At 35.4% G+C, this 25,227-nt stretch overlaps 3 protein-coding genes across 3 annotated transcripts; 1 reads left to right on the top strand and 2 right to left on the bottom strand.

Annotated features, from left to right (window-relative positions):
- Nucleotides 1-2,390: 2,390 nt before the first annotated feature.
- Nucleotides 2,391-4,635, bottom strand: LOC120160597 (receptor-like protein 49). Its single transcript, XM_039170974.1, has 3 exons — nt 3,645-4,635; nt 3,325-3,560; nt 2,391-3,251 (listed from the first exon to the last, which is right to left on the bottom strand). The coding sequence occupies exons 1-3, from the start codon at nt 4,633-4,635 to the stop codon at nt 2,391-2,393; spliced, it is 2,088 nt and encodes a 695-aa protein (XP_039026905.1).
- A 3,864-nt stretch (nt 4,636-8,499) lies between these two features.
- On the top strand, nt 8,500-11,894 carry LOC120160696. Its single transcript, XM_039171052.1, has 5 exons — nt 8,500-8,668; nt 9,469-10,377; nt 10,475-10,675; nt 10,931-11,126; nt 11,583-11,894. The coding sequence occupies exons 1-5, from the start codon at nt 8,600-8,602 to the stop codon at nt 11,765-11,767; spliced, it is 1,560 nt and encodes a 519-aa protein (XP_039026983.1). The 5' UTR covers nt 8,500-8,599; the 3' UTR covers nt 11,768-11,894.
- A 909-nt stretch (nt 11,895-12,803) lies between these two features.
- On the bottom strand, nt 12,804-16,598 carry LOC120160282 (BES1/BZR1 homolog protein 4-like). Its single transcript, XM_039170695.1, has 2 exons — nt 15,898-16,598; nt 12,804-14,004 (listed from the first exon to the last, which is right to left on the bottom strand). Exons 1-2 carry the CDS (start codon nt 16,111-16,113, stop codon nt 13,249-13,251), a joined length of 972 nt encoding a protein of 323 aa, XP_039026626.1. The 5' UTR covers nt 16,114-16,598; the 3' UTR covers nt 12,804-13,248.
- Between the last annotated feature and the right edge of the window lie 8,629 nt (nt 16,599-25,227).

Here is a 25,227-nt window from a genome sequence, read left to right as displayed (position 1 = left end):
CAGAATTTAGTAAAAAAAAAACCCCACAGTGAGGGAGTATGAAGAGGAGATCAAAAGAGGAAAAAACCTAAAAAATCTGCAACAAATTTAAGGTTTTAAGAAGATGGTAAAGATTTGGTTTTGTATTTTTGCTTAATTTAAAGTTGGAGAAAAAAAATGTCTGAAAAAGGAGGGCGTTTATTATATTTTGGTTTGGTTTGGTTTACTTCCACGTTGATGAATATGTGTGGCTATTGCCTATCGGGATAGTGTTTTGTTTTCATTTTGCTTTCCAAGTAAAGTTGAAATTTTTATTGGGGCCTATTCATATGAAACAACAACACTGAGAGATTGCTTACAGATGAAATCCAACTCAAATTCAAACTTAGTCAAATTTCCTTTTCCTTCATTGTTTGTCATCTGCACTACTTGCTGGTACTATTCATGTTGATAGTCATGTTGATAGACATCTTGATAATATCCAAATACGGATAATTTGATTTATGATTCCAGAATATAACACATTAGCTGTAAGTTCAATGTATATATTGTTTTGATATGAATGAAGAAAGTTTCGGTCATAAGCTATATTTTTATTTGAAGTTGATGTGAAACTTAGGATAACAATCGTGATTGAGATGATTCTATACAAGTTTCTATTGCAATATATTAAATGGTAAGTTGTAGTCGATCTATCACAGGTATGCAAAAGAAGCACCGATGTGGAGTTGTTGGAGAACCACTGGACCAAGACCAGTGAAAATATATTAGGAATTGACTTATTGACGGATAGCCCTTTATTTTTGGAATTCAAGGCTTTAGAACTGTTGTTCTCGTCAATAATTGAATTGCATTCGTCATTAATGGTTCATCTTTTCTGATTTAAACAGAAAATCATTGTTGGCGTCATTAGCGGGTAATTCTGTGTAAGAGTTGGAGAAGAAAGACAGCGTGAGAGAGAGAAAATGGAGTGAGGAAGATAGAGAGGAGAGAGAGTTCATCATTTGTCTGTTAGGCTTTTATGTTGATCCTTTGACGGTTGGTATCATGCATAGGACCATCATACCTACGAACGGAGGCATCTCGACTCTCTTGACTATAAAAAAATATAACATAACATATTTTAGAAAAATCTAGACAATGAGTAGAGGCGTCCTTACGTCAAGAACATCTCAACGCTTGCAAAAATGGAGGATAATAGTTCTTATTTAGCTGAGGAGTTCCGACCTCTCCAGTAAATATCTCGAAAAGACACATCCAAAGATATAAGCTTACTCGGGATAGAGGCTCTTGCTAAGAGTGACATTTCTTATAGAGAATAACAGCTCAACACGTAATTGAGGCATCTTTGTCGTGACAGAAACAAGACAAAAGCAGGGTAAAAGTAGAGACATCTCGACTCTTCGAGTATATCCGTAGACTTATGCAGGGTAAAAGCAACTCCACACCCTTGGAGGCGACTCATAGTTTTATAAGTACGGGGGCCAACTCTACGGGTGGAGACATTCGGTCAGACATAGGTGGCAGCTGCAGAGTTACTATATCAAAAGATAGGATTGAGGATTCTCAAAATGTCAGGGAGAGATAACATTTTCGGATAGATCCAATTAACGGGTGAATGTATTTTTGCCTTAGTGAAAACAAATGACACAAGCCAATTCTCTTGTTGACAGGACAAAAGCATCTCAACGCTATAATAGTTGTGAACGAGTTATCCAGAAAGATTTCAAAGATTATGATCTCACCCTCTGAATGTGGAAAGGTTAGCATAAGGGAAGAACATTGAAAATGTTCTCTTTTTAAGAAGCTGTGATATTCGAACTGAGGTGTATTATCCTAAAATTTCCCAAATATATATGAATTTTACTTCATTTCTTTGAATGTGGAGGAAAGTAATGTTTAGTCCTACCTAGGAGATCTTGATTTTCAGAAAGCTGATTATCATGTCAAACATAGTCCCAATTTATTATTGAATATTGCCTGGAGAAAATCCTTTTATCTTTGAAGTGGCACATCATCTGGGTTTGATAATTGGTGCAAATCATCTGACTTTGTGAATATTTTGTCATGGACACTGATTATTTTCTTTTACTTTGTTTTTACATTTGCCTTCTGTACAGTGTTTTCCATATCATTAAGTACTGTAATGCAACTTTAAAACTCACATGGACAACAAAATACAAACATTTAAAACACATACTACAACCAGGCACTGTTGAGCAATTATCTATCTTCCTCGATGATATTTTTGCTTGAATGTCCTTAGAACTTTGTTGCCCGCTCGTTGAACCATTCCAACAATCCATTTTGGTTTCCCAATTTCCATCATTATATATCCTGCAGAGAATCCAAACACTGTTCCACATCCATAACTCATCATCACGATTTTCCAGTCTAATCCGAATGCGGAATCAGCTTCTGTTCATCAAAAGTTGTTGCTGGTGGTGGTTCACTGTGGGCACAACTTTCTGAAACAGGAAATCCGCACAATCCTGGATTGCCAACGTACGAATCATTCTGAAAGGTATTGAATTGTTTTCCCTTAGGAATGGCCGAATGGGACCAACAAGCTGGTTCTCTGACAGGTTTAACACCGCAAGAAAGTTCAAGCCACTCAACTGTGAAGGAATTTTTCCAACAAGTTTGTTATCGGAGAGATCTAAAGATTCAAGTGCTTTCATATTCCCTAATGAGGAAGGAATGTGACCAGTAAGATGGTTATGAGAAAATTTGAGCACTTTGAGAGAAATAAGGTTTCCAACTGTTTCTGAAATCGTTCCCTCGAATCGATTGCTTGACACATCAATGGTTGCAAAAATAGTGAGAATTCTCTTAAGCTCGATGTCCACACCTTTCATTGTGATAACCACAGAATCTTCATAGTAAGAACTCCTATATCCCATCTGAACTTGAGACAAATTCATCTTACTTTTGAAACATTTAAAGTACGATGTTGGAAGAAGTCCAGATAACTCATTATAGGAGAGATTCAAGATTCGTAAACTCGAGAAATCCGATCCATTTTCTGAAGGGCTTATTCGACCATGGAAATGGTTGGCGCACAAGGCAAGAACCTGTAGCTGAGGAAGAGTTCCTATCCAGTGGGGAAATGTGCCATTTATCCTCTTGTTTCCGAGATTCAACACTTCCAAATACCGGTAGTTGACCAAGGATTTAGGTACTGGCCCGTCAAAATCATTATCGTTGAGGTTAAGTGTATTTAACATGTAATCCTCACAAAAATCAGGGATGTATCCATGAAAATGATTCATCTGCAAATATAAACGACCAAGTTTTGCATAGCTCAAGCATTTTGGAATTGCTCCACTCAAGTTGTTATGAGACAAGAGTATCAGAATCAAACCCAATATTGCATATAGAAGATGGAATTTCTCCAATCAATCTGTTGTTTGATATTAAGAAGACTTGTGTGGAAAGTGGTGGTGTTAGAATTGGACCTTCCAGCAGATAATATTTTACAGCTGTCAGCAAGTTCTTAGAAATATCAAGGACTTGTAGGTTGCTTCCCCAGTTGTTTTCTTGTTCTGTAATACGGCCTCGAATGCTGTTGTTTGAAAGATCTAAACGAATCAAACTCTATTGAGTTGTCAAGAAATTTGAAAGTTGGATTATATTACAAGAAGAAATGAGAAATGTCATAAGACCGGGCAAGAAAACAGAAAGATTGTTGATGTTGCTGAAGGATAGAGGACTGTTGTGTGAAAGATCCAGTTCTTGAAGGTTTTTAAGCTTTACAAACATACCGGCCTCGACAAATCGGATTTTATTGTGAGAAAGGTCTAGGGTCACCAAGCCTGGTATATTTCTTACAAAATTTGGGAACTCACTTATGTTGCAAGAAGAGAGGTTTAATGTCGAAAGATTTGGCAAAGAGTAATTGGCATTGCTTGCACTGGTGAATGATAGCAAAGAGTAATTGGCATTGCTTGCACTGGTGAATGATAGCAAAGAGTTATCTGAGAGATAGAGTTGCTGAAGTTTACCGAACCTTGATAGTTTGTCCAATTCAAAGCTGCCACTCAAATTATTTGAAGAAAGATCAAGAAGAGTAAGGTTCACAAGTTCGAAAACTGGATCGGGAATCGGACCGGTAAGCTTGTTGTTACTAAGCATCAACCTACCCAAAGATGGGAGAGAAAACAACCAGGAGGGTACCCTGCCACTGACAAAGTTGTGGTCAAGGAATAGATCAACAACTCGAGAAAGCCCGCTAACTTGAGAAGGAAGAGAACCGAGCAAGTTATTATATGAAAAATCTAAGAATTCAACTTGTGGGAGGTTGAAAATTGAGAATGGAATAAGACCACTGAGTCGATTTTGTGAAAGAGCTAACGTTTTGAGTTGTGTGAGCTTGCCAAGTGATACTGGAATTGTACCTGTTAAATTGCAATAAGAAAGATCCAATACCTCCAGAGATGTAAGATCCCCGAACTCGGATGCTGTCGGGGAGGAGTTGAAATCATTGTAAGCAAGGGAAAGCTCCTGCAGATGGCGGAGGCGGAAGAGAGTGCTGTTAGAGGGGATAGGGCCGACAAGGCAGCTGCAACTAAGATCAAGGCCGATCACATTCCCTGTTTCAGTATCACACTTAACCCCATCCCACAAACAACAGTTGGTTCCTTTCTTCCACGACATTGTCCCGTTTCGTACACCACACATCCACACAGAGTCAGAGCACTGAACGGAAAATGAGTCGTTGAATTGGATTAAGGCAACGCTTTGGTCTCGAGGACATGACGGCTTTGTTTGAGCAGACGAATTATAGGCAAAGAAGAGGAAAAAGAGGACAAAATACGAGGGCATTAAGGATGCTTTCATGTTTCTCTCAGAAATGATAAGGGATAGTGTAAAATGGAAAGCAAAGCATTTCAAACCAAGTGCATGGGGTTGACGCTACGAGCCAATTGCCGGCTTCATGATTATCTTCTTTCCCATTATTTTACCTTTGAATTGTGGAAATTTTTTTAGACGGAAAATCCGAAGACAGACTATTGACAAGGACAACCGAAGACTAAAGAACCAAATTACTTGACCTTTTCATTAATTCCCAGCTACCAGATGAAAAACAAAATGATTCCAACCAACTTGTATTATTATTTAATTTTAAAAATAATTTTATTCGAACTTAATTAATTACAAGATATATTTATATCAATATTGAAAAAATTTTAACTTTATTTTATATGGGTTGTGAATTTTAGATCTACGAATTAAGTAAAAATAAGTTGTATAAGATCAGACTGGATTCTAAAGTACATCTGTTTTTAATTTAGGTTCTATTGAGAAATAATTGTGTAAAAATTAATTATAATTTTAATAGAATTATAATTAGATTATAATTTTTAGGGTAAACTACATGTTTACCTAAATTATCACTTTTGTTCCGATTTAGTACATCAACTTTCATTTTTTTTAAAAGCATATCTAAAGTTTATTTTTTATCTCATTTAATACCATGCCGTTAAAAAGTTAATGGCACAGCTGACGTGGTATTTATTATTTAGGTAAATTACATAATCCATCACTTAACTATCATTTCACTTCTATTTTTGATCACTAAAATTTAAAAAAAATCAATATATTCATTAAACTTTCAAAATACTTGTATATTGATCTCTCTTTGATGATACGGATTATATTATTATTATTTTAGTATGACATGATAAATTTATTATTATTAATGTCAAATAAAATTTTAAATCAAAATTTTAAATCTCCAAATCCTAACGACGATCTAAACTCATCCTTAACTACATCTTCATGAAACAAAGAATACCCAAAAACCCAGACTAGCCCTTGTTTTTTTTTTTTTCATTTCCTTCTCTTCCCTTGCATGAGGTAGTGTTATGATTGAGTGAAACTACACATAAAATAAAAGAAATAACCTTGCAGTCCATACCTATCTTCATCAAATTATTGTTCTTTTTTTTATTCTTTTCATTTTGATTTTATAACTAGGCCCGTGAAAGTAAACGTGGGATAATGCTGCTTTTGTTTGGTTTTTGATCTAGTGAAATGAGTTATCTTTATTTTGCCTAAAAAATAAGGGAAAATGCAAAAAAAAAGCATAAATAAAAACCTAGATTTTTGGTTTTGTTTTTGTTTCATACTCTTTATCTCTTCTTTATATTTTACTTTTTTAATAAATAATTACTTTTAAATAAATCCTTATAATTTTTAATATTTATATAATAAAGATAAATTTACTTACGGTGTGTTTCGATACGTCGTTTTAGTAATACGTTACTTTATGCGATGTGCGCTATAAACTTATCCATCAAATAAATTTATAATTTAATTTAGGGTAAAGTATAGTAATGATCACTGAATATTTCTGAAGCTTGTATTTAGGCCCCTCAACTTTTAAAACTTGCAATACAGTCCCCCAACATTTAATCTATTTGCAATATAGTCCCCGCACCTATGAAAATTAGGGTAAATTATATAAATGGTCACTAAACTTTTTAGGCACTTGAATTTAGGTCCCCTAACTTTTATAACTTACAAAACATTCCTCAATTTCATTCTAAACCCCAAATTCTAAAGTAATTCAATTTTATTCTAAACCCTAAATTCCAAAATAATTCAATTACATTCTAAAACTCAAATTCTAAAATATTTCAATTTAAGGAGGAATATACTAGATTATCTTTAAGAACGTCATAGCGTTTTGACTTTTTTACTTTTGTGAAGAAAAAAAATACACTCCCTCCTCGTAAATGTAAATTTAGTGATCTTCAATAATTTTGTTAAGTGTATTAGAAAATTAAAAAATAAATCGTGCTAGAACTAAAAGAATACGTGACCATGAAATAGAAAGTTTACGTACGTTACGAAAACATGACACAAACCTCATCTCTTTTAAGTTGATTATTATCATCAACATAGGGTATATTATATTATATTAAATTATTGATTATTTTATTTTATTTTTGAAGTAGTCAATTTCAGTGTTTATTTTTTATTGTGTTTTTTATGATTTTATTAAATAATTTTTCTACAAAAAATATTCGATGTAATAAGTAAATAAATATTTAATTATCATGGTAATATTTATATTTTAATTATAATAGAAATAATATAAAAATAAAATATATTTATACATCATTACTATAATTAACATAATTCATATATAAAATTTTGACTCAGCTATTTATGTAGTCTTAATTAGGGGTGTGCAAATCCGGATACCCGAAACTTTCGGGTCGACGATTTCTCGGCCCGTGTCCCGACCCAGATGTTACGGGTACCCGGTAATCGGGTACCCGGATTTTGCGGGTACCCGGTAATCGGGTACCCGATATCCGGTTTTTAATTTTTTATTTTCAAATTATTAATTTTAAAAAATATATACACAAATTTAAATGTTCGAAACTTCGAATTACATACTCTAATATCCGAACATAAAATTTAAAAGTTCGAAATACAAAATATAATAATCACAATATAAATAATTCATTATATTTTATATAATTATATATAAAAAAATAAAAAAAAAATAAAAACTAACCGGGTACCCGAGTACCCGGAAAAACTAGATTTTTTGACCCAGGCCCGACCCGGGAAATGTCGGGCCGGGTACCCGACCCAGCCGGGTAATTTTTTTTTAGAGAATTATCCGGTTTTTTTAGATCTGGGTCGGCGGGTCGGGTCAACCGGGTCGGGTAATTTTGCACACCCTTAGTCTTAATATTTATATGAAAGATATAAAATATATTAACACGTATGATTAGATATAAAAACATACACAAATAATCAGAAATATATTTATTTTTAAATAAATGAATAATTATCATATATTACTATTGAAAATTTTCATGTCTTTAAATTAATATTAAAAAATTATCATATGTTTTTAAATATAAAAAGTAAATTAATTAATAATTTAGTGACATTGGCGTCGTTTATATAAAAGAAAGAAATTGAAGTATTTTAGAATTTGAGTTTTAGAATGTAATTGAATTATTTTGGAATTTAGGGTTTAATGAAATTGAATTACTTTGGAATTTGTTGTTTAAAATGAAATTGAGGATTGTTTTGTAAGTTTTAAAAGTTGGGGACCTAAATTTAACTACCTAAAAAGTTCAGTGACCATTTATATAATTTACCCTAATTTTCATAGGTGCGGGGACCATATTACAAACGGATTAAATGTTGGGGACTGTATTGTAAGTTTTAAAAGTTGGGACCTAAATGCAAGCTTTAGAAATGTTCAGTGACCATTACTATACTTTACCCTTTAATTTATTAACATTCACTTTTCTCATTTCATCAAATTAATACTTTAGCATTTGATTAGCTTAGAATATCATTCAAATTTCTAACTTAATAAAGATAAAGATTCATATAGATATGGATAACAAAGTAAAATAAAATTCTTGAAAAAAAGAAGAAAATTCCGAGCGAAATGTTTCTGTACAACACGTGATCCCATAGTTTACAGTCTTTGGAAAAAAGAAACACGAATTTTACTCGAGGTTTTGTTCAAAACGACATACCGTTCTACCTATGATTCTCTCTTTCTGTTTTCGATTACGTTCGTCTTCCTTTGGTCGAATAAAATCCTTTTTTATTTCAAAATATCGGAAGGAATCAATAAATGGAGGAGAAGATAGAATACCCTAAAATTCTACATGAAGATTACCAGTCTAAGCTCTTCTCGGACCCGGTATTTTTTTCTTCTCTTTGTTAAATATCTGTTTGGTTGCCAAGAAAACCAAGGAAAAGGAGCTGGAAAGTTTGTAAATCTGTTTGTATTCTTTTCCAATTTGGGTTTTGTCCCAATGGCTAAATACATTTTATTTATTTCATTTGAGTGTTTATTATTTTTCTTTGCAAAGGTGTCATCTTTTTGTTTTCTCTCTGTTTTGGATTAATCGTTCTTCAGCTTCTCAAGGTGGAGAAATTTGTCATTAAGGGTTATTCTTAGTATTTCTTTGTGTAATAAAATTTGTAGGGTGTTATTGTAGTTTTAGTTTTATATCTCTTATGTAACGATCATGGAAGCTAATGTGGAACCATTAAGAACATTTTTAGCTTGGACATGGTGAACGGTTGGTCCTGGAATTTTCTGAGTAGTTGATCTTGCGCTTATCATATCGTATGCCCAAGATCGATTGCACTGTGTTAGCATTGCTGCATCGATGTGATTTCCAAGTATTTGAGCAAAGACATTGTTGAAACCATAGGTCATCTTCATATAGCCATAAATTCTATGTTGAAATATATCTAAATGATTAATGGTTTGAAGTCAATTTGTTTAGATTTCTTTGGATGTGCTTACAATCATTGCGGAAGACCCTATTTGTAGCCTATTTTGCTGCTGATATAATATGCTTATGTTGTTCTTTTGGTTTGTGGAATAGCTTGTTAATATTGGTGAATAGTAGCTACTCTGATTTTCTCTCATTGTTTGCTGGTTCAAGATAAAATAAAAGTAAAGCTTTTTTCGTTCTATTATGGTGATAGGATCTGGTAAAAGTGGAGGAATATAGAGAAGAAAGCAATCCGATCAATAAAAATGTTGTGCAAGATGGAAAGCAGCTTAAAAGATCTAAGGGTGCAGTAGATCCTATCGTTAGCAGGCGCAATGACATGGCAATTGTTTCAGGCCTTGGAAACCAGAAACAAGGAAAAGTATTTTACTATGATACCCCAGTTTCCGAAGAAACTGGAGTTTGGGCACCTGTGTCTGTTCCTCCTATGACTGAAAATAAACATGAAGAATGGGATAGAGGCCTCTTTCTGAATGGAGGGCACTTTCCTGATGATGGTTTAGGCTCGAATCAGTTTACAGGAGACAGTAAGGATCTGACCATGTGGGATGTGTTCAGTGAGATGTTAATAGCTGCTCGAGGCAAAGTGAGTGCTATTGCTTCAGGTGACGATCAAAGACGCGGGATCGCTTGGTTATCCAACCATCTTCTTGAACAAACTTGGAACGAGATGGCTCAAACACTTGCAGAGGCTAATTTTGGTAACTTCAATGAAATACTTGAAGCAGAGCTGCCGAAATGGTTGGCTGACAGTGCTGCTTCCGCTTGCATGCTATGTAACGTGCGGTTCCATCCTATCATGCGCTCCCGTCATCATTGCCGTTTTTGCGGTGGGATATTCTGCAACGAATGTTCCAAGGGGCGGAGCCTGTTACCAATGAAATTCTGCATGGGGAACCCACAAAGAGTATGTGATGTTTGTTGTGTGCGGCTTGAGCCCGTCCAGCCATACTTGATGGACCGGGTAAGTCGTGCTGCTCAGTTGCCAACCCATGATCTGACAGACCTCAGTACGTTAAGATCTTGGCTTAATTTGCCTTGGGTACAATCAATGGAACATGAGATTTATAAGGCTGCAAATACTATTAACAATTACACAAAGGTAATGTCTCACTTTTTAATTTGCACTCATTTAGATTAATACTTGAAAGCATTCATCTCATAAGACCATTTCATGACACATTGGTTACTTTACAAAGGTTGGGTCCTTGAAACCTGAGAAGTCCATACCAGATGCTATTTTGAGACAAGCAAAAGGCCTTGCAATTCTTACTGTTGCAAAGGTTGGGGTTATAGTGACATACAATATTGGAACGGGACTGATTGTTGCTCGTAGAGATGATGGATCTTGGTCTCCACCATCAGCAATAACTTCCTTTGGTGTTGGCTGGGGAGTTCAGGTAACTCGATATTGTCCGTTGTTCAATAATTGTTCAACTCCGGCAATATTTTAAAACCTTGGTCCTTGTGGAATATGATGTTTGTGTTTTCTTAAAGGCTAAAAAGGAGAAATAATTTTTCTCATCTTCACCGATTATGATGATGAAACCATTTTGATTATCATTTAACATCATCTTTCACAAGATTGAATGTATAGTTCCAATTTGACTCGGTGTACCTATACCTATTTTCCTACTATTTCTTGAATCTAACAGGCTGGAGGTGAATTTACGGATTTCATTATTGTACTGAGAAATGAAAGTGCTGTTGCAACATTTAGTGGAAACATGCATTTATCAGTTGGAGCAGGTTTGAGTGCAGCTGTTGGCATTATTGGGCGAGCTGCTGAAGCCGACATTCGTGGGGGCTCCGGAGGTTATGCTGCTTGTTATACATACAGCTGTAGTAAAGGTGAGATTTCTTTCCGTGACAAACCTTTGATTGGATTTATTAGTTTCCATAGTTTTGTTTTGTTGCTTGGAGTCTGGGCAGCCGGTCGGAGTTATTTCCCATTTTATCTTCTCTACCCAGTAGAAAATAGGTGCCCACTGGGATTCAGTTTTGATACTGGAAGAAACCCTTCCTACTTTAGAGAGATTGATGGAGTAGAAAACGGGTAAAGGTCTATGTTTTAAAACCTTGCATGTCAAGCAAACCCATGGAAATCAGATTTTTTTGAGATAGTGAAGACTTTCCAAGGTCTTGTGGACCTGTAGAGTTAGATTTGGCATCTGAGTGCCTGCTTGGAAGTATGAAGTCATGAAAGACATGCTTACTTAACCTTATATGCACCATTTCCCGCTTCATGAGTGCCCACATTCTAAATACCGAGCTTATGATCTTGTGACGTCTTGGTGTACTCTGCAGGTGCATTTGTGGGGTGTTCACTTGAAGGAAGTGTAGTGACAACTCGAAACCAAGAAAACCGTAGATTTTATGGTAATCCATCTATCACTGCATCAGATATTCTGCTCGGTTCGTTGCCTATGCCTCCAGCTGCGTCCACTCTTCATCAAGCTCTCTTGAATCTATTTGAAAAGCTCGAGAGGTGATTGGTTCTTTGGTTCATTTAAAATATTCTACGTTTTCGTCATGATAATTTACCGGAGGAAGGTGCCTCGTATCCATATGTATATTCTTCTCCTCCTATATAATGAACTTAAACATGCATTCTCTCGTAACGGGCTGATTTGTTACAATTAGTTGTATAGTTCAGGGAAATGTGGAAACTTTCATTTAAATATGAGTCGAATGAGCATGTTCAAAGTGCTTTATTTGAGTTAAATCGTTTTCGCGTTCAACTGCTTCAATCCCGGGGGTGGTGTATATTAGAAAGAAATGGATTATTAGGTAATGATTTAATGTTCATCGACCTCGGATAAAAACAATTCAATATCTTTCTCAACGATTCCTATATTGACAATTTAGGATTGTGTGGGTTTCTGATTTCGAAAATAACATCTAATTCTGATTTGTAATTAGATGTTCCTTTCTATTAAAGGTTTTCCCCCCATTATTTTTGGATTTTTTTAGGATAAAGTACACAAATGGTCCCCCGACTATAGAGATGTTTTGTTGAGTCACTTGACTATTAAAAGTTAAAAAATGGTCATTCGACTATAGGGTGTTGTTTTTTTGAGTCTCCCGACTATTAAAAGTTACAAAATAGTCATATGACTATTTAATATGTTCTAAACTCGTCTTTTTTAAATTAAAAATTTGACGACAATCTAAGTTGGATGTTAACTTGATGATTGAAATATGATAAAATTTGATTCCAAAATATGAAAAAAAAAATAATATTATATCTCAGTTAACAAATTAACATCTAATTGAGACTGTTGACAATTTTTAACGAAAAATGATAAATTTGAAACATACTAAATAGTTGGGTGACCATTTTGTAACTTTTAATAATCGATGACTCAATAAAACAACACCCTATAGTTAAAAGATTATTCTATAACTTTTAATAGTTAAGGGACTTAATAAAGCATCACCCTATAACCGAGGGACTATTTATGTACTTTACCTTTTTTTATATTAAAGTATAATCAAAATAACAAGGCAAAAGAAGAGGATTTCGATAATGAAGCATAACAAAATGATACTGTCAAAGTTTGTAATGCACAATAGAAAATAATAAAATTTTAACCTATCATAATTCTCACAAAAGAACTGGGCATTTCTTCTAATGACAACCTAACTGAAGACCAATAAAACAATCAAATCACTGTTCTTTCTTTAAAGAAAAATTATGAAACTAAGTAGGAAAGGGCGGCGGCTGATTACGAGGCTATGAAACTACCTCGGTGCCTTGAGAACAAACTATATATATAATTCAGAGTTAAATTTTCAAAAATTAATGAAAGCTAAAACAAGGGCGAGTGATGGCTCAGGCGCACCTCCATCCCTTTTTTTCCGGACTGAACAAACATGGGTCAAAGTTCATGCTAAGACAGTGGTTTTTTTTTCACACGGATTGCTTTATCTGCATGACAATGCGACTTGGTAAAGTAGTAGTCGATTTTAGCTAATATATTCGATAAGCTTTCGAACTGCCAAGAGTGAGTTCTAGATCATCTGATCCACATTCTTCATGTATTCTCTCCCCTTCCCATGGCTTCACTATCCCAGTTGCATTACTTCCAAATGCAAACTCATCTGAAATTGCTTCAGACATTGGACCATCAGCTGTATGATCTAATCCTCCAGCAATTGCCGGAGAACATGTCCCACTTTGTCCGGGAGTCCACATGCAGGATCCCCCACCGGCTAAAACTTCCTCCTTGAAGCCGAAGGGGTTTGAGGAGACAAGACTGAATGTGGGAGACGTTGGCCGGCTATGAGGGGTTCGGAGCCTAGCAAACCATTCTGGGTCGGGAACAATATGCCGACCAGTGCTAGGGGGAGTTGAAGGTAGGAAAGATTGCTGTTGTGCACTCCAACTTGGATGGGTGGACTGGTACTCCCAATCATTTTTTATTCGTGGGGTTCGAGCGGTTGGTGAGCTCAATGGAGGGGTGACAGGAGCACTAATAGAACCACCGTGAATGTAGCTATAGGGGCGCTTCGAAGAGGAGGCTGATGAGAGGTTTTTGAGCCAGGGGAAAAGAGAGTTCACATCACCATTGGGATTAACCACATAAGAAGAAGAAGCTGGGCTTGGAAAGGATGATGATGCAGGGCTTGGGTTGTAAGAAGCAAAAGGGCTTGGTTGGTAAGACGAACAGGGGCTCACAGTTGCAGATCCACCAACTATATCGATGCGCTCCACAGGCTTGCAACCCTGCCAAAATTAAATTTTTTATCAGTTCCCTAAAAGCACATGTAACAGATCAATTACCATTACTGCAAAGTATGCTCAACTTTGGAAATAAGAAATTTTAAACAAATAACACCTTGGAAAACCAAAACTCATTCCAGGGTTTTATTACACATGTAATTTGAGCACTTACTTCTTATGTCATTTATTCCACCATAGTAGGGCATCATTATATTCACTCCATCTTTCTTTTCCAACCCTATTATCTTACTTTCCATCTTAAATCATTTCATCTGTGAATAACATCAGTTGATTTGATCTTATTAATTGTGTCACATATTAATTCTTGTTTCCATCGCATGCCAGACTCACAATATCTTCCCTGAAAAACTCATATTTCTGTGCTATGATAAAAGAAAAAGAAGCATGGTCTTCATAAATTCTTGTAACAAATTTATCCTCAATTTGCTTAGGAGCAAAGACAACTGCTTTATGCATGATAAAAACCTCAGTTCTCCCTTTAAGCCGCATTTCTAAGATATGGTCCATCGGATTTTTTCCCTCAAAATTCTACACAACAAGGGGCCTTACTAATTAAAGTATTTGAGTAATTAAACAAAGAACGCCAAAACAAGTTAAAATGTGGTACTGATTTGGCTAAAAGGTATTGTAATTTACCAATAAAGTCAAGAAGCCAAAAACAAAAAAAAAACCATATATATATATAACATAAAATGGGCCAAAACCTATATAACATGATTATTAAGTTATAAAAATATATCTAAATATAGAACACCTTAAACACAATTATAACAACAACAAAAAAAACTACAAACAAACGGATTGCCAAGTCTGAAAAACCCCATATGATTATATGAGCAACTGAAAATGAAAGTTATATCTCAAAGTGGAAAACTGTTCAAAATCCCTGGAAAAGGACTCTTTGTTACTTAGCAATTTAAAAAAAGGTCTAAAAAGAATATCAAACCTCTCTGTAAGCTCACATGGTGGCAAGGTGCAAAAAACTACCCTCACAATCATCATTTTAACAAGGGTAGTTAGGTCTTTTTCTCAAGATCTATGCAATTTGGGTTATTTTTTAAAATTGGGATGATCAGTCCCATGTTCTTCCTCATCTGGAATAGTGGAATACTACAAGTTATACGGAATATGGCCATCAAAGAAAGAGAAGAATCTTTCGTTGGTACTTCACGGCTCACGCGTTGGCTAAAGTGAAAGTGAAAAAAATACAGAATAAAAAATAAGTACAAAAATAGAGGGCTGACCAGATCTCTATAACGTACAATTGGAGAGGACTGATAAAATGACGCATTTAACCTTGATCCAACAAAGAAAACTAACGCCGTTAGTAAAATACTAACGCAGGTTCAGACCGTGCATGTTAGCAGATAAAACCAGATCTTCCCGTTTCTACGATATCAACATTCGGCCGGGACCGGCGTATGCTAGCACCACGGGGACACTTCCGTTGATTAACAAACACCGCAAAAAGCGGCACAAATTAGAATACAGACCGCAGTTTAACTTGATTTCCTTTTCCTTTGTGAATATTAATTTATTATTACTACACTAGAAACTACAATCTTCGTGCTAAAAGCCTAAAATAAGTCATACAAATTCAATAAAAAAAGTACAATCTCAATGATACGACCTCCGTCGTGCTAAGTTATGCAGGAAATAAGCAAATTTCCGTTGCTTCGATATTTCAAAAATTACAAACAAAATAACACAAACAATTTTGAAGTTCAAACAAGCTATTAATAAACGCAATTTTCAGCTATTTATCATTTCAACAAGATATTAACCGTTCCATCAGCATTATCTTCATCTGTTTCATACTCAGATTAATCGATAAAATGAATGACAGAAAAAAATAAGGTGATGATAGTAATTTACCTTACGATAAGTAGTGCCATCGGGTTCGACAGTCCAACCGGCCTCGTTACAGAGAGCTTTGAGAACTTCATTGTTATCGCAGTGCTTCGGAAGCTTATAGTTACCGTACATCCGAAGTCCGGCGAAGATCTTCGCTGCTATTGCTCTCCTCCGCCGCTCTCTCCGCTTGTTATTCTCTCTTTCTTTCCATGTCGGTAGCCTCGTTCCAGACGTCATTTCAAAGCAAAGGGAAAAGCCGAAGCTAGAACTATTGAATTTATAGAAAAAAATTTGTCTGGTCGAAAGAAAAACAAACAAAAAAATAGAATTTGAGAAAAAATAATGAAAGAAATTAAAGGAAAACTAAGATTCCTCCGCGCGGTGAATTAAGCGGAAGGTGAGGTTAAAGCGATGGATTTCGCTTCAACGACTCAGTTTCCACTGTAAATGATATGAAGAAGGATCTCTAGTTTCTAAATTTTAGATCGACGACCGGAGATATAAAACGCCGGCGTTTACTGACGGGTGAATTGGAGGGGAAGTGTAGAAGCAGATTTGATTGAGATCCAGACGGAAGTGGATTCGGATTAACGGATGGACCGGAAACAGACCGGGAAGAAGGAAATGGTTTTTGGATTGTTAAAGTTGAAAACCCGGGAAGAAAACGGAAGATGTATCTTTGATAGGAAGCTTAAAATGGTAGCGCTTGGAAATGGTCAGTTAAAACTGCACTGATTGGATATCATTACCCTTCATCTCTTTTCAATATACAACTTTGCCACTAATAATTGAACATTTTATTAATAATTATTAAAAAAAGTATCCGCCTACCAAATTTTAATTTTGACGATGAACGTTATTATTAAAATAAACGTAAATGTTAACGTATTTAAATATATCATAAACCAATCAAAAATGTATATAATAAAACATATTGTATATTAAAATATATAAAATTTGATATTTGAACCTATTTTTTTTTAGATGAATATACGCATTTCATTCCAACTCCACAAACTTGATTCAATCACCTATACCACCTATACACCTCAGAGCAGTTCATCAAGAAAGAATTAAAGAATCAAACAAATAACTAATAAGCCAAACAAGTAATCAAGATAAAAAAAACTGAACCTAGCAACCCCACGCCAAACAGAGAGCCATATTAACCTCCCCGCCTGCTATAAACTTCGTTCCTTGCAGTCGTATTGTAACAAAATTCTTAATTTGTACAATCAACTCATTAACCGTGGCCGACACACCAAGGAAATACCTACGATTCCGTTCTCTCCAAATACGAGCAATATAGCAATTCCAAGCAAGTTTCAACAATGAGGACAGCAAGGACTTACCTCGTAAGCAGTCGCAAGCTCAAATAAACTCATCATTCCAATCCAGCACCCCACGTTGCAAATGGCAAAGTTGCGAGATGCGTTCCCACACAGCCTTTGAAAAGCTACAAAGAACAAACGGTCTCTATATTCCTACTCGGTTGAGCAAAGCTCACAAACCCCGTCTACCTACATTCCGAACGAGAGATGAGCCTGTCCTTTGTGGGTAGTCTATTTAAAATCGCCATCCAAGCCAAGACTGAAACTTGGTAATGTGACCAAAGTGCCACACAAGCCTCTCCCAAAGTACCTTATCCATTTTCACCCTTATCTCATTCCAATTCCTCCGGGTGGAGGAGACCAAATCAGTAAGCAGATTCTAAACCTGGATCGCTCTCGACCTAAGCTACAATAAACCCTTCCAAGACCAACTGCAATTCTGAGGGCAAGACAAATTCCAAAAGGAATTGTCTTTTATAATATAGGCATGAACCCATGCAACCCAAATGGAGCCATCCTTAAGCACAAGCTTCCTGATCAACCCAACGATACAAGCATGGTTCCAAGTTTTGAGGTACTTGAGCAGAAGGCCTCACTCCGCCTTAGGGGAACAAGTTTGAGCCCAGCTAACCCTTGCACCCTTAACCGCCTTATTTTCCCCCTTCCAAAAGAATCTCGAACAAAGTTGATTCATCCTCTTTATAATCGCCCAAGAGAGCAACACTCAACTCCCCCAGTAATTTTTAATGCTATAAATAACCACACAGATAAGCTGAAGCCTACCAGCATACGAAAGAAGTTTGGCCTTCCAACTTTGCAGCCTAGTCGCAATCTTTTCAATCAACGGACCACAGTCCCTAACAATGAGTCTCTTGGCAATGAGGGGAGTGCCAAGGTACCTAACCAGAAGTTTGCCACTACGAATACCCGTAACCTCAGAAATCTCATGCAACTCTTCAGCCCCAATCCTTGAGGAGAACATCTCAGACTTGCCCGAGTTCAATTGCAAACCAAAAAAACTTATGAAAAGTCTTAAGAACCTCCAGACTCCAGTAACAGAACCGATAGTCCCCTTCGAGAAGACTAGCAAATCATCAGTAAAACAAAGATTCATCAATTTTACCCTATGACATTTTGGGTGGTATTGCATCACACCATGCTCAGTTGCTCTATCCAAAAGCTTAGATAAAACATTCATCGTAATCGCAAAGAGATAAGGGGATAAAGGATCCCCAGCCTCACCCCTTTAGCCCCTTTAAAAAAGCCAACTAAACCTCCATTGTGAGAAACAGAGAAAGACGCAGATGTGACACACGCCTTAATCCAAGCAATCATCACCTTAGGTATTTCAAGAGCTTCCAACACAACAAACAGAAATGCCCAATCCACCGAGTCGAAAGCTTTCTGTAAATCCAACTTTAACGCACAACGTGGTGAGAGGGAAGAGCAGTTATACCCTTTCACCATCTCTTGCGCCATCAAGGTATTATCCATAATACTTCTACCCGGAATAAACACACTCTGACTAGTCTAAATGACCTCAGGTAGGAAGCATTTCAACCTCGCAAGAATAATGCGTGTAACCTCGAATGCTCAAAGATATACAACACCATCTGAGTCAAATCCTCTCGACAATATCCCACGCAACCTTAAAAAAGTGGAAAGTGTATCCATCCTGCCTCAGAGCCTTATCGGCATCTTAAGCAAACATAGCAGCTTTAACCTTCTCCCTAGAAACCCTCTGTTGCAAATAATCCGTCGCAGAAGTAGAAAAAGTAACACCCAGAATTTCCTTAAGGAGACTTACATCCACACTAGTAACAGAACTATCATGAACACCAAGCAAATTCCTAAAAAAACCCAATAGCATCCAAAGATATTTGCTCCTGAGAATCCAAACATTGACCCTGATCATTAAAAAAGGCACGAATCATCTGCATATTCTGCTTAACAGCCATCATATAATGGAAAAATCGAGAATTCGGATCCTCATCCTAAACCCATTGAACTCTACCTTTCTGCTTAAGGAAGCTCTCCTCAGCACTAGACAGTCTCTGAAACTCAGCCATGGCCTCCCTCTGACGAGCCAGCAGCCCTCTATCCAGAGGAGAAGCGAGAACCTCCAATTGAATCTGCTCAAGCTCAGCTTTCTTACGCTTAACCTGTAGGGAAATGTGGCCGGACTTACACACGTTCAAACTCTGTAAAATTGGCTTTAAGCCTCTTAAGCTTAAGAAAAAAACAACTTTTAGGATCACTAGTCAGCAAAGGCTTAGTCCAATTAGAACCAACAATCCTAAGGAAATCAGAACCCTTAGTCCAAAAATTAAAGAAACAAAAAGGCTTAGGTAAAGACTTCTGCACCTCACCAAGTCTCACCAAACTAGGGCAGTGATCAGACTGACTCGGAGCAATAAACTCAACTTGAGCATGAGGAAAAATCAACATCCAAGAAGTAGAGACCATCACTCTATTCAACTCCCGAGCTAAAAAAACATCTTGTCGATTAGACCAAGTGAAGACAGGCCCTCTAAAAGCAAGGTCCAACAAACTAATAGAACTCGAACTAACAAACTCCTCAATATCACGAGCAAGTGAACTCCCGATCGGCCCTGAACTCTCCTCAGGAGAATCCACAATGTTAAAATCCTCTTTCACTACCCAAGGATCATCCCCAACAATGTTTTTAAGATTAATAAGATGTTTCCAGAGCCTCACTCTATCAACCCCCAAATTGCAACCATAAACACCAGACACATAAACCTTGGTGTCACCAATACGAACTAACCCTGAGATACACTGATCAGAGATTTCCACCTCCACCACATCAATCGCATCTTTGCATAAAAACCAAATCCTACCCAAATTCGAGCAGACATAATTATGGAACCCTTTCCATCTAGAAAAATACTTCCCCCAAACAACTTGCTTATTCACCTCTCTAAGCCTATTCTCCAACAAAGAAACCAAATCAACATTAAGATTACGAATTTTCTCCAAAACACGCACTTGTTTCTGGGGGTTATTGAAACCCCTCGTATTCCGAAAAATGAACCGCATCCTCAATCAGGAGAGGAAGAAACCCCTTGTTTTTTACCCCTGCGAGCATTCTTCTTATTTTTCTTCATTCCATGCATCAATGCCACAACCTCGTTAGCAGCCTCAAGACCCTGTTGAATCTCATTAGGAGAGGAAATAAGCTGCTCAACAATCAGCTTCCCATTTCCACTAACCACAAGATCAACCAAATGGGAACTATGAACCATAGTAGCATCTAAATCACCTCCATTACCCAATGACTGACCACTTGTACCCTCAACAATAATATGTTCTGCAATTGAATTCAACTCTTGCACAATCTGATCCCTCAGCGCAGCAACAAACCCATCCTCCACGGGAGCTGAAATAGCTCCAGCACTGCACAGAATCACATCACTATGAGCAGTATCTCCTACAGCTTGTTCACAAGCAACAGTAACAGGCTCCTCACCATTTCCCTCTATAGAAACACCAGCACCAGCTTTTGGAACCCACACCTATTGACCCAACTTCAAGTGTTTACAACCTATCACTGTGGCCAAATACACGAAAATTGAAGCATCTAGAAGGAACCCATGGAATTACCACTTCAATAGCTGCCATAAAACCATCACGGAGTTGAACATTTATGTATTTAGGCACCCTAAAAGCAGCATCCATTTCCACACAAACTTTAGCAAACGCCACCCGGTGCCTATGAGCAGTGAATTCGTCCATATACAGGGGTGTCAGGTGTGCCAAGAGCACTAGCTATATAGCTCAACCCTAAGCCAGTAAATAATTCCAAAAGAATACAATTGAGACGGGGATTATCTCGGGAAAGACGGATTAATATACGGTATTATTAGATATATTAAAAGATATTTGATAAATTTGATTTAGCGTTATCGGAAATATCGAGTAATAATAATGTAATAGATGGAAATCATGAAGAAATATTAAAAAATTTGGTAACCGGCAAATTTAGTTTGTCGGTTTGTGTCGATACTTTATAAAAATATATTAATCCATAATAATATAACAGGTAAAAAAATGACAAAACCGGTATATAAATGACAAAACAGGTAAAGCGCTACCGGATATATTGAAAGTGTCGATATTTTATAAAAATATATTGATCCATAACAATATAACAGATAAAAAAATGACAAAACCGATCTATAAATGACAAAACAGGTAAAGCGCTACCTGATATATTGAAAGTGTCCATACTTTATAAAAATGTATCAATCCATAACAATATAACAGGTAAAAAAAATGACAAAACCGGTCTATAAATGACAAAACAAGTAAAGCGCTACCGGATATATTGAAAGCGTCGATACTTTATAAAAATGTATCGATCCATAACAATATAACAGGTAAAAAAAATAACAAAACCGATCTATAAATGACAAAACAGGTAAAGCGTTACCGGATATATTGAAAGTGTCGATACTTTATAAAAATGTATCAATCCATAACAATATAACAGGTAAAAAATGACAAAACCGGTCTATAAATGACAAAACAGGTATATCGCTACCGAATATGTTGATAGTGTTGATATTTTATTATAAGTATCGACACTTTTAGAATTTAAAAGAAAAGAAGTTATAGCGCCAATAAAGTGTCGATACTTTATAAAATGTATCGATCCATAACAATATAACATGTAAAAATATGACAAAATCAGTATCGAAATGACAAAACCGGTAGTAAAAAAGTGTGCTTGTATAGTCATTTTTATTTCAGAATTTTTATTTTTTTAATACAAAACGTTGGATATTTTAAGCAAAACCTAGTAAGAAAATAACAAAAACTTTACAGTAACAAAAGAATAACATTGGGAAACTCACCATGTTATCAGTTTCTCAAAGAACAAAAATCCAGAAACAGACATCTTTCAACGCAAATTTATAATATACTTTTATTATCTCCATAGGATAAAGTTAGGTCAGTTTTAGTTTTATTTTTTTCTTTAGGATTTTGTGTCATTGAAACTGTTGATTGAAGAACTCAAACTGGTGCACGCATAAGTGTCGATGCATTTATGAAAAGTATCGATCTAAAAACATCAAAATCGATAATTATTATGTAACATGTAAATTTACAATGTAACCTGTAAAAATATATTGGTTAATTAGTAAATAGGTTTACATTATGTATCGACACTCTTTAAATATGTGTCAATATTTTTTTCCCAAAATGAAAACACAACGAGGTGCACGCATAAAGTGTCAATATATTTAAAATTGTATCAATCCCAAAAACATCAAAACCGATAATTATAATGTAATAGGTAAATTTGCAATGTTACCGGTTTAAATATACATGTTTAGTTAGAAAATATGTCAATATAAACGCTACCTATTACATTTAGGGATGGCAAACGGACGGGTCAGGTGCGGATACCCCCTCCCCCATCCCCATACCCACCTAATATTTTTCAATCCACCACCCACCCACCACCCATGATGGGTACAAATTTTCAAATCCACACCCGCCCACACGGGTACATTTTCAAATCCATCCCCACACCCACTACCCACTAATGACATACCCATCTAGACCCGCCTGATAGCAAACTAATGGAATATTGGAGTTGGTTCCCAGACAGTTCGTGATGGGGTAGCAACGCATGCTTCAATTTGTCAGAGGAGTGACTCTACGAATGTTATGGAGACAGATTGTAAGGAGCATGTAGTCGCAGAGCTGGATTGTTGAGTTGCTTTCGATGTTAATGCTCATAATGCGCCTAATATGAGTTTTGAGGGGCTAAAGAACATGGAAACTGCTGCTTTTGATGTTAATGCATATAGTACGGCTAATTTGTGTTTGGATGGGCAGCATGGGCTAAAGAACATGGAAAGTGAAGTGGTTTGTAGGATTATAGGTTTAATCAAAGAGCCAAATATTTCCCTAATTAAAGACAAGATTAAAGACTAAATATCCTTAATATTTGGTTAAATTATATGTTATATATTATACAATATTAAAGTTTATAAATTAGTCTCTAAAATTACACCTAAATTCATAATGGTCCAAAATTTAATAGATATTTAACTGGGCGGGCGGATGTGGGGCGGGCGGATGCAGGATGGGCGGATGCGGGGCGGGTAATGTCTCAAATCCATTACCCGCCCACCACCCACGACGGGTATCACTTTATAAATCCACACTCGCCCACTACCCGCTAAAATTATACCCATCCCCGCTCCAGTTAGAGTCGATGCGGTGTGAAATCCACGAAACTATACCCTTTTGCCATCCCTAATTACATTATATAAGTGCTACCTAATATATTATTGTACTTGATAATATTTCTGGTTAAATGATATAACATAACCGATCTAAATTTTAATCGATCACTTATTTAACAGATCACGTCATTTTTTAACCCTTTTTTAAACGCCGCACAGCATAGACTCCCTTGAGATGGACCCATACTGGGATTTTATCCAAATTGAACTGTAACGATTGTAAATTTGGTTCCTATTGATATTTGAACCTATTGATTAACCTTAGTGTTAAAAAATTGATATGTGAAACCTTAGTGTTAAAAAATTGATATGTGAAATTATTAAGTGGTTTTAATAATAAAAAAATATTATTTAAAAAAATTGATTTCAAACAATATATCTATAAGATGTATTTACGTTATCGATACACTAATAAATATTTTAAACTAATACTCTCTTTTAATTATTTTATCCAATTAAACATTGATAATTTTATTTTTTTAATTTCTAAAAATTGTTTCACTAACAAATATGGTCTTGTATCCTAGCACTTGTACATATTAAGATTGATTTTTTAATTATTTAAACATTAATGTCTACAAGTGTCTAGAATTATCCTATTTCTTATTTTATTTCTTATTTTATTTCTTATTTACTCTAATTTATATTTTAATATTATAAACTTATGATTAAAATAAAATTTGTTTTTTTAATATCGATTTAAAATAGAAAATGAAAAAGATAACGGGAAGGGCAAAATGAGAAACGAAAATGCACATGATAAAGCAGCACGTTAAGCGTTAGTCTCCCCTTCTCTAACCCTCTCACTGCGTGACCAAAGTGTGACGTTTGCTATCCACGTGGCTAATTCTCCTTTAATGGGCTCAGCAACAGTCTTTGTCGATGACTATCCGATGAGAAACGAAGATAATGTCTCATGTGTCCAAGTTCGTCGCTCGTGCGAAATTAATCCACCGGCCCAACCGAAGGTGGCAAAGACTCTAAACAAATAAAATAAAAAAGTATGAATTAATTTATCTAAGTTGTTAAAAGATTTTTTATTTATTTAGAGGTCATATATGCGAGCATCGATAGGAGTATGAGCGTTTATAGTTAATTGATTAAGTGTCTTTAAATATATATTACCTTATATTTATCACAGATTTATAAAAAAATAAAAAAAATAAAAAATAAAAATACACAAATTTTATAATGTTAATGGCTAAATCTAAAAATTCAGTTCAATGATCAAAATAAGAAAACACAAATAGTTGGCTGGTATATTATAAAGTTTACCATAATAAATAAATAAAATGTTTATTATGGTATGTCTTGTGACTTTTAACTTTTTCTACCCTTTTATGGGAACCCGTAAAAAATCAATTGCGTGAACATCATGTATTTCCTTGGATTTTATTACAAATTTCTTTAGAACTATTACAAATCTCTGCATTTTTTTCATTTTTGAAATTAAAATATTCTTTTTCAAAATTTTGAATTATTCTATTTAGAAATCAAATCAAATGATTATTTATTTTTAAAATAGTCTAAAGTGATTACAATATAAAAAAAAGTAGAATTTTTATAGTCAATTACAATATATATATATATATATATTACTATTAAAACTACTTAATAAATTTTGAAATTAATTATTTTTAATATATATTACCAAATTTCTAGGCGAATGTATGTGTTTGCATAATATATATTATTATAACTTAATAAATGTTATTCGGCCATGGTTGTTTGGTCATCGT

The sequence above is a fragment of the Hibiscus syriacus genome, unplaced genomic scaffold (genome assembly GCF_006381635.1).
Source record: "Hibiscus syriacus cultivar Baekdansim isolate YM2019G1 unplaced genomic scaffold, ASM638163v2 tig00111392_pilon, whole genome shotgun sequence".
NCBI classification, from domain to species: domain Eukaryota; kingdom Viridiplantae; phylum Streptophyta; class Magnoliopsida; order Malvales; family Malvaceae; genus Hibiscus; species Hibiscus syriacus.
Note: the sequence above shows the minus strand (reverse complement) of the source record. Positions and strands in the feature narration are given on the sequence as shown.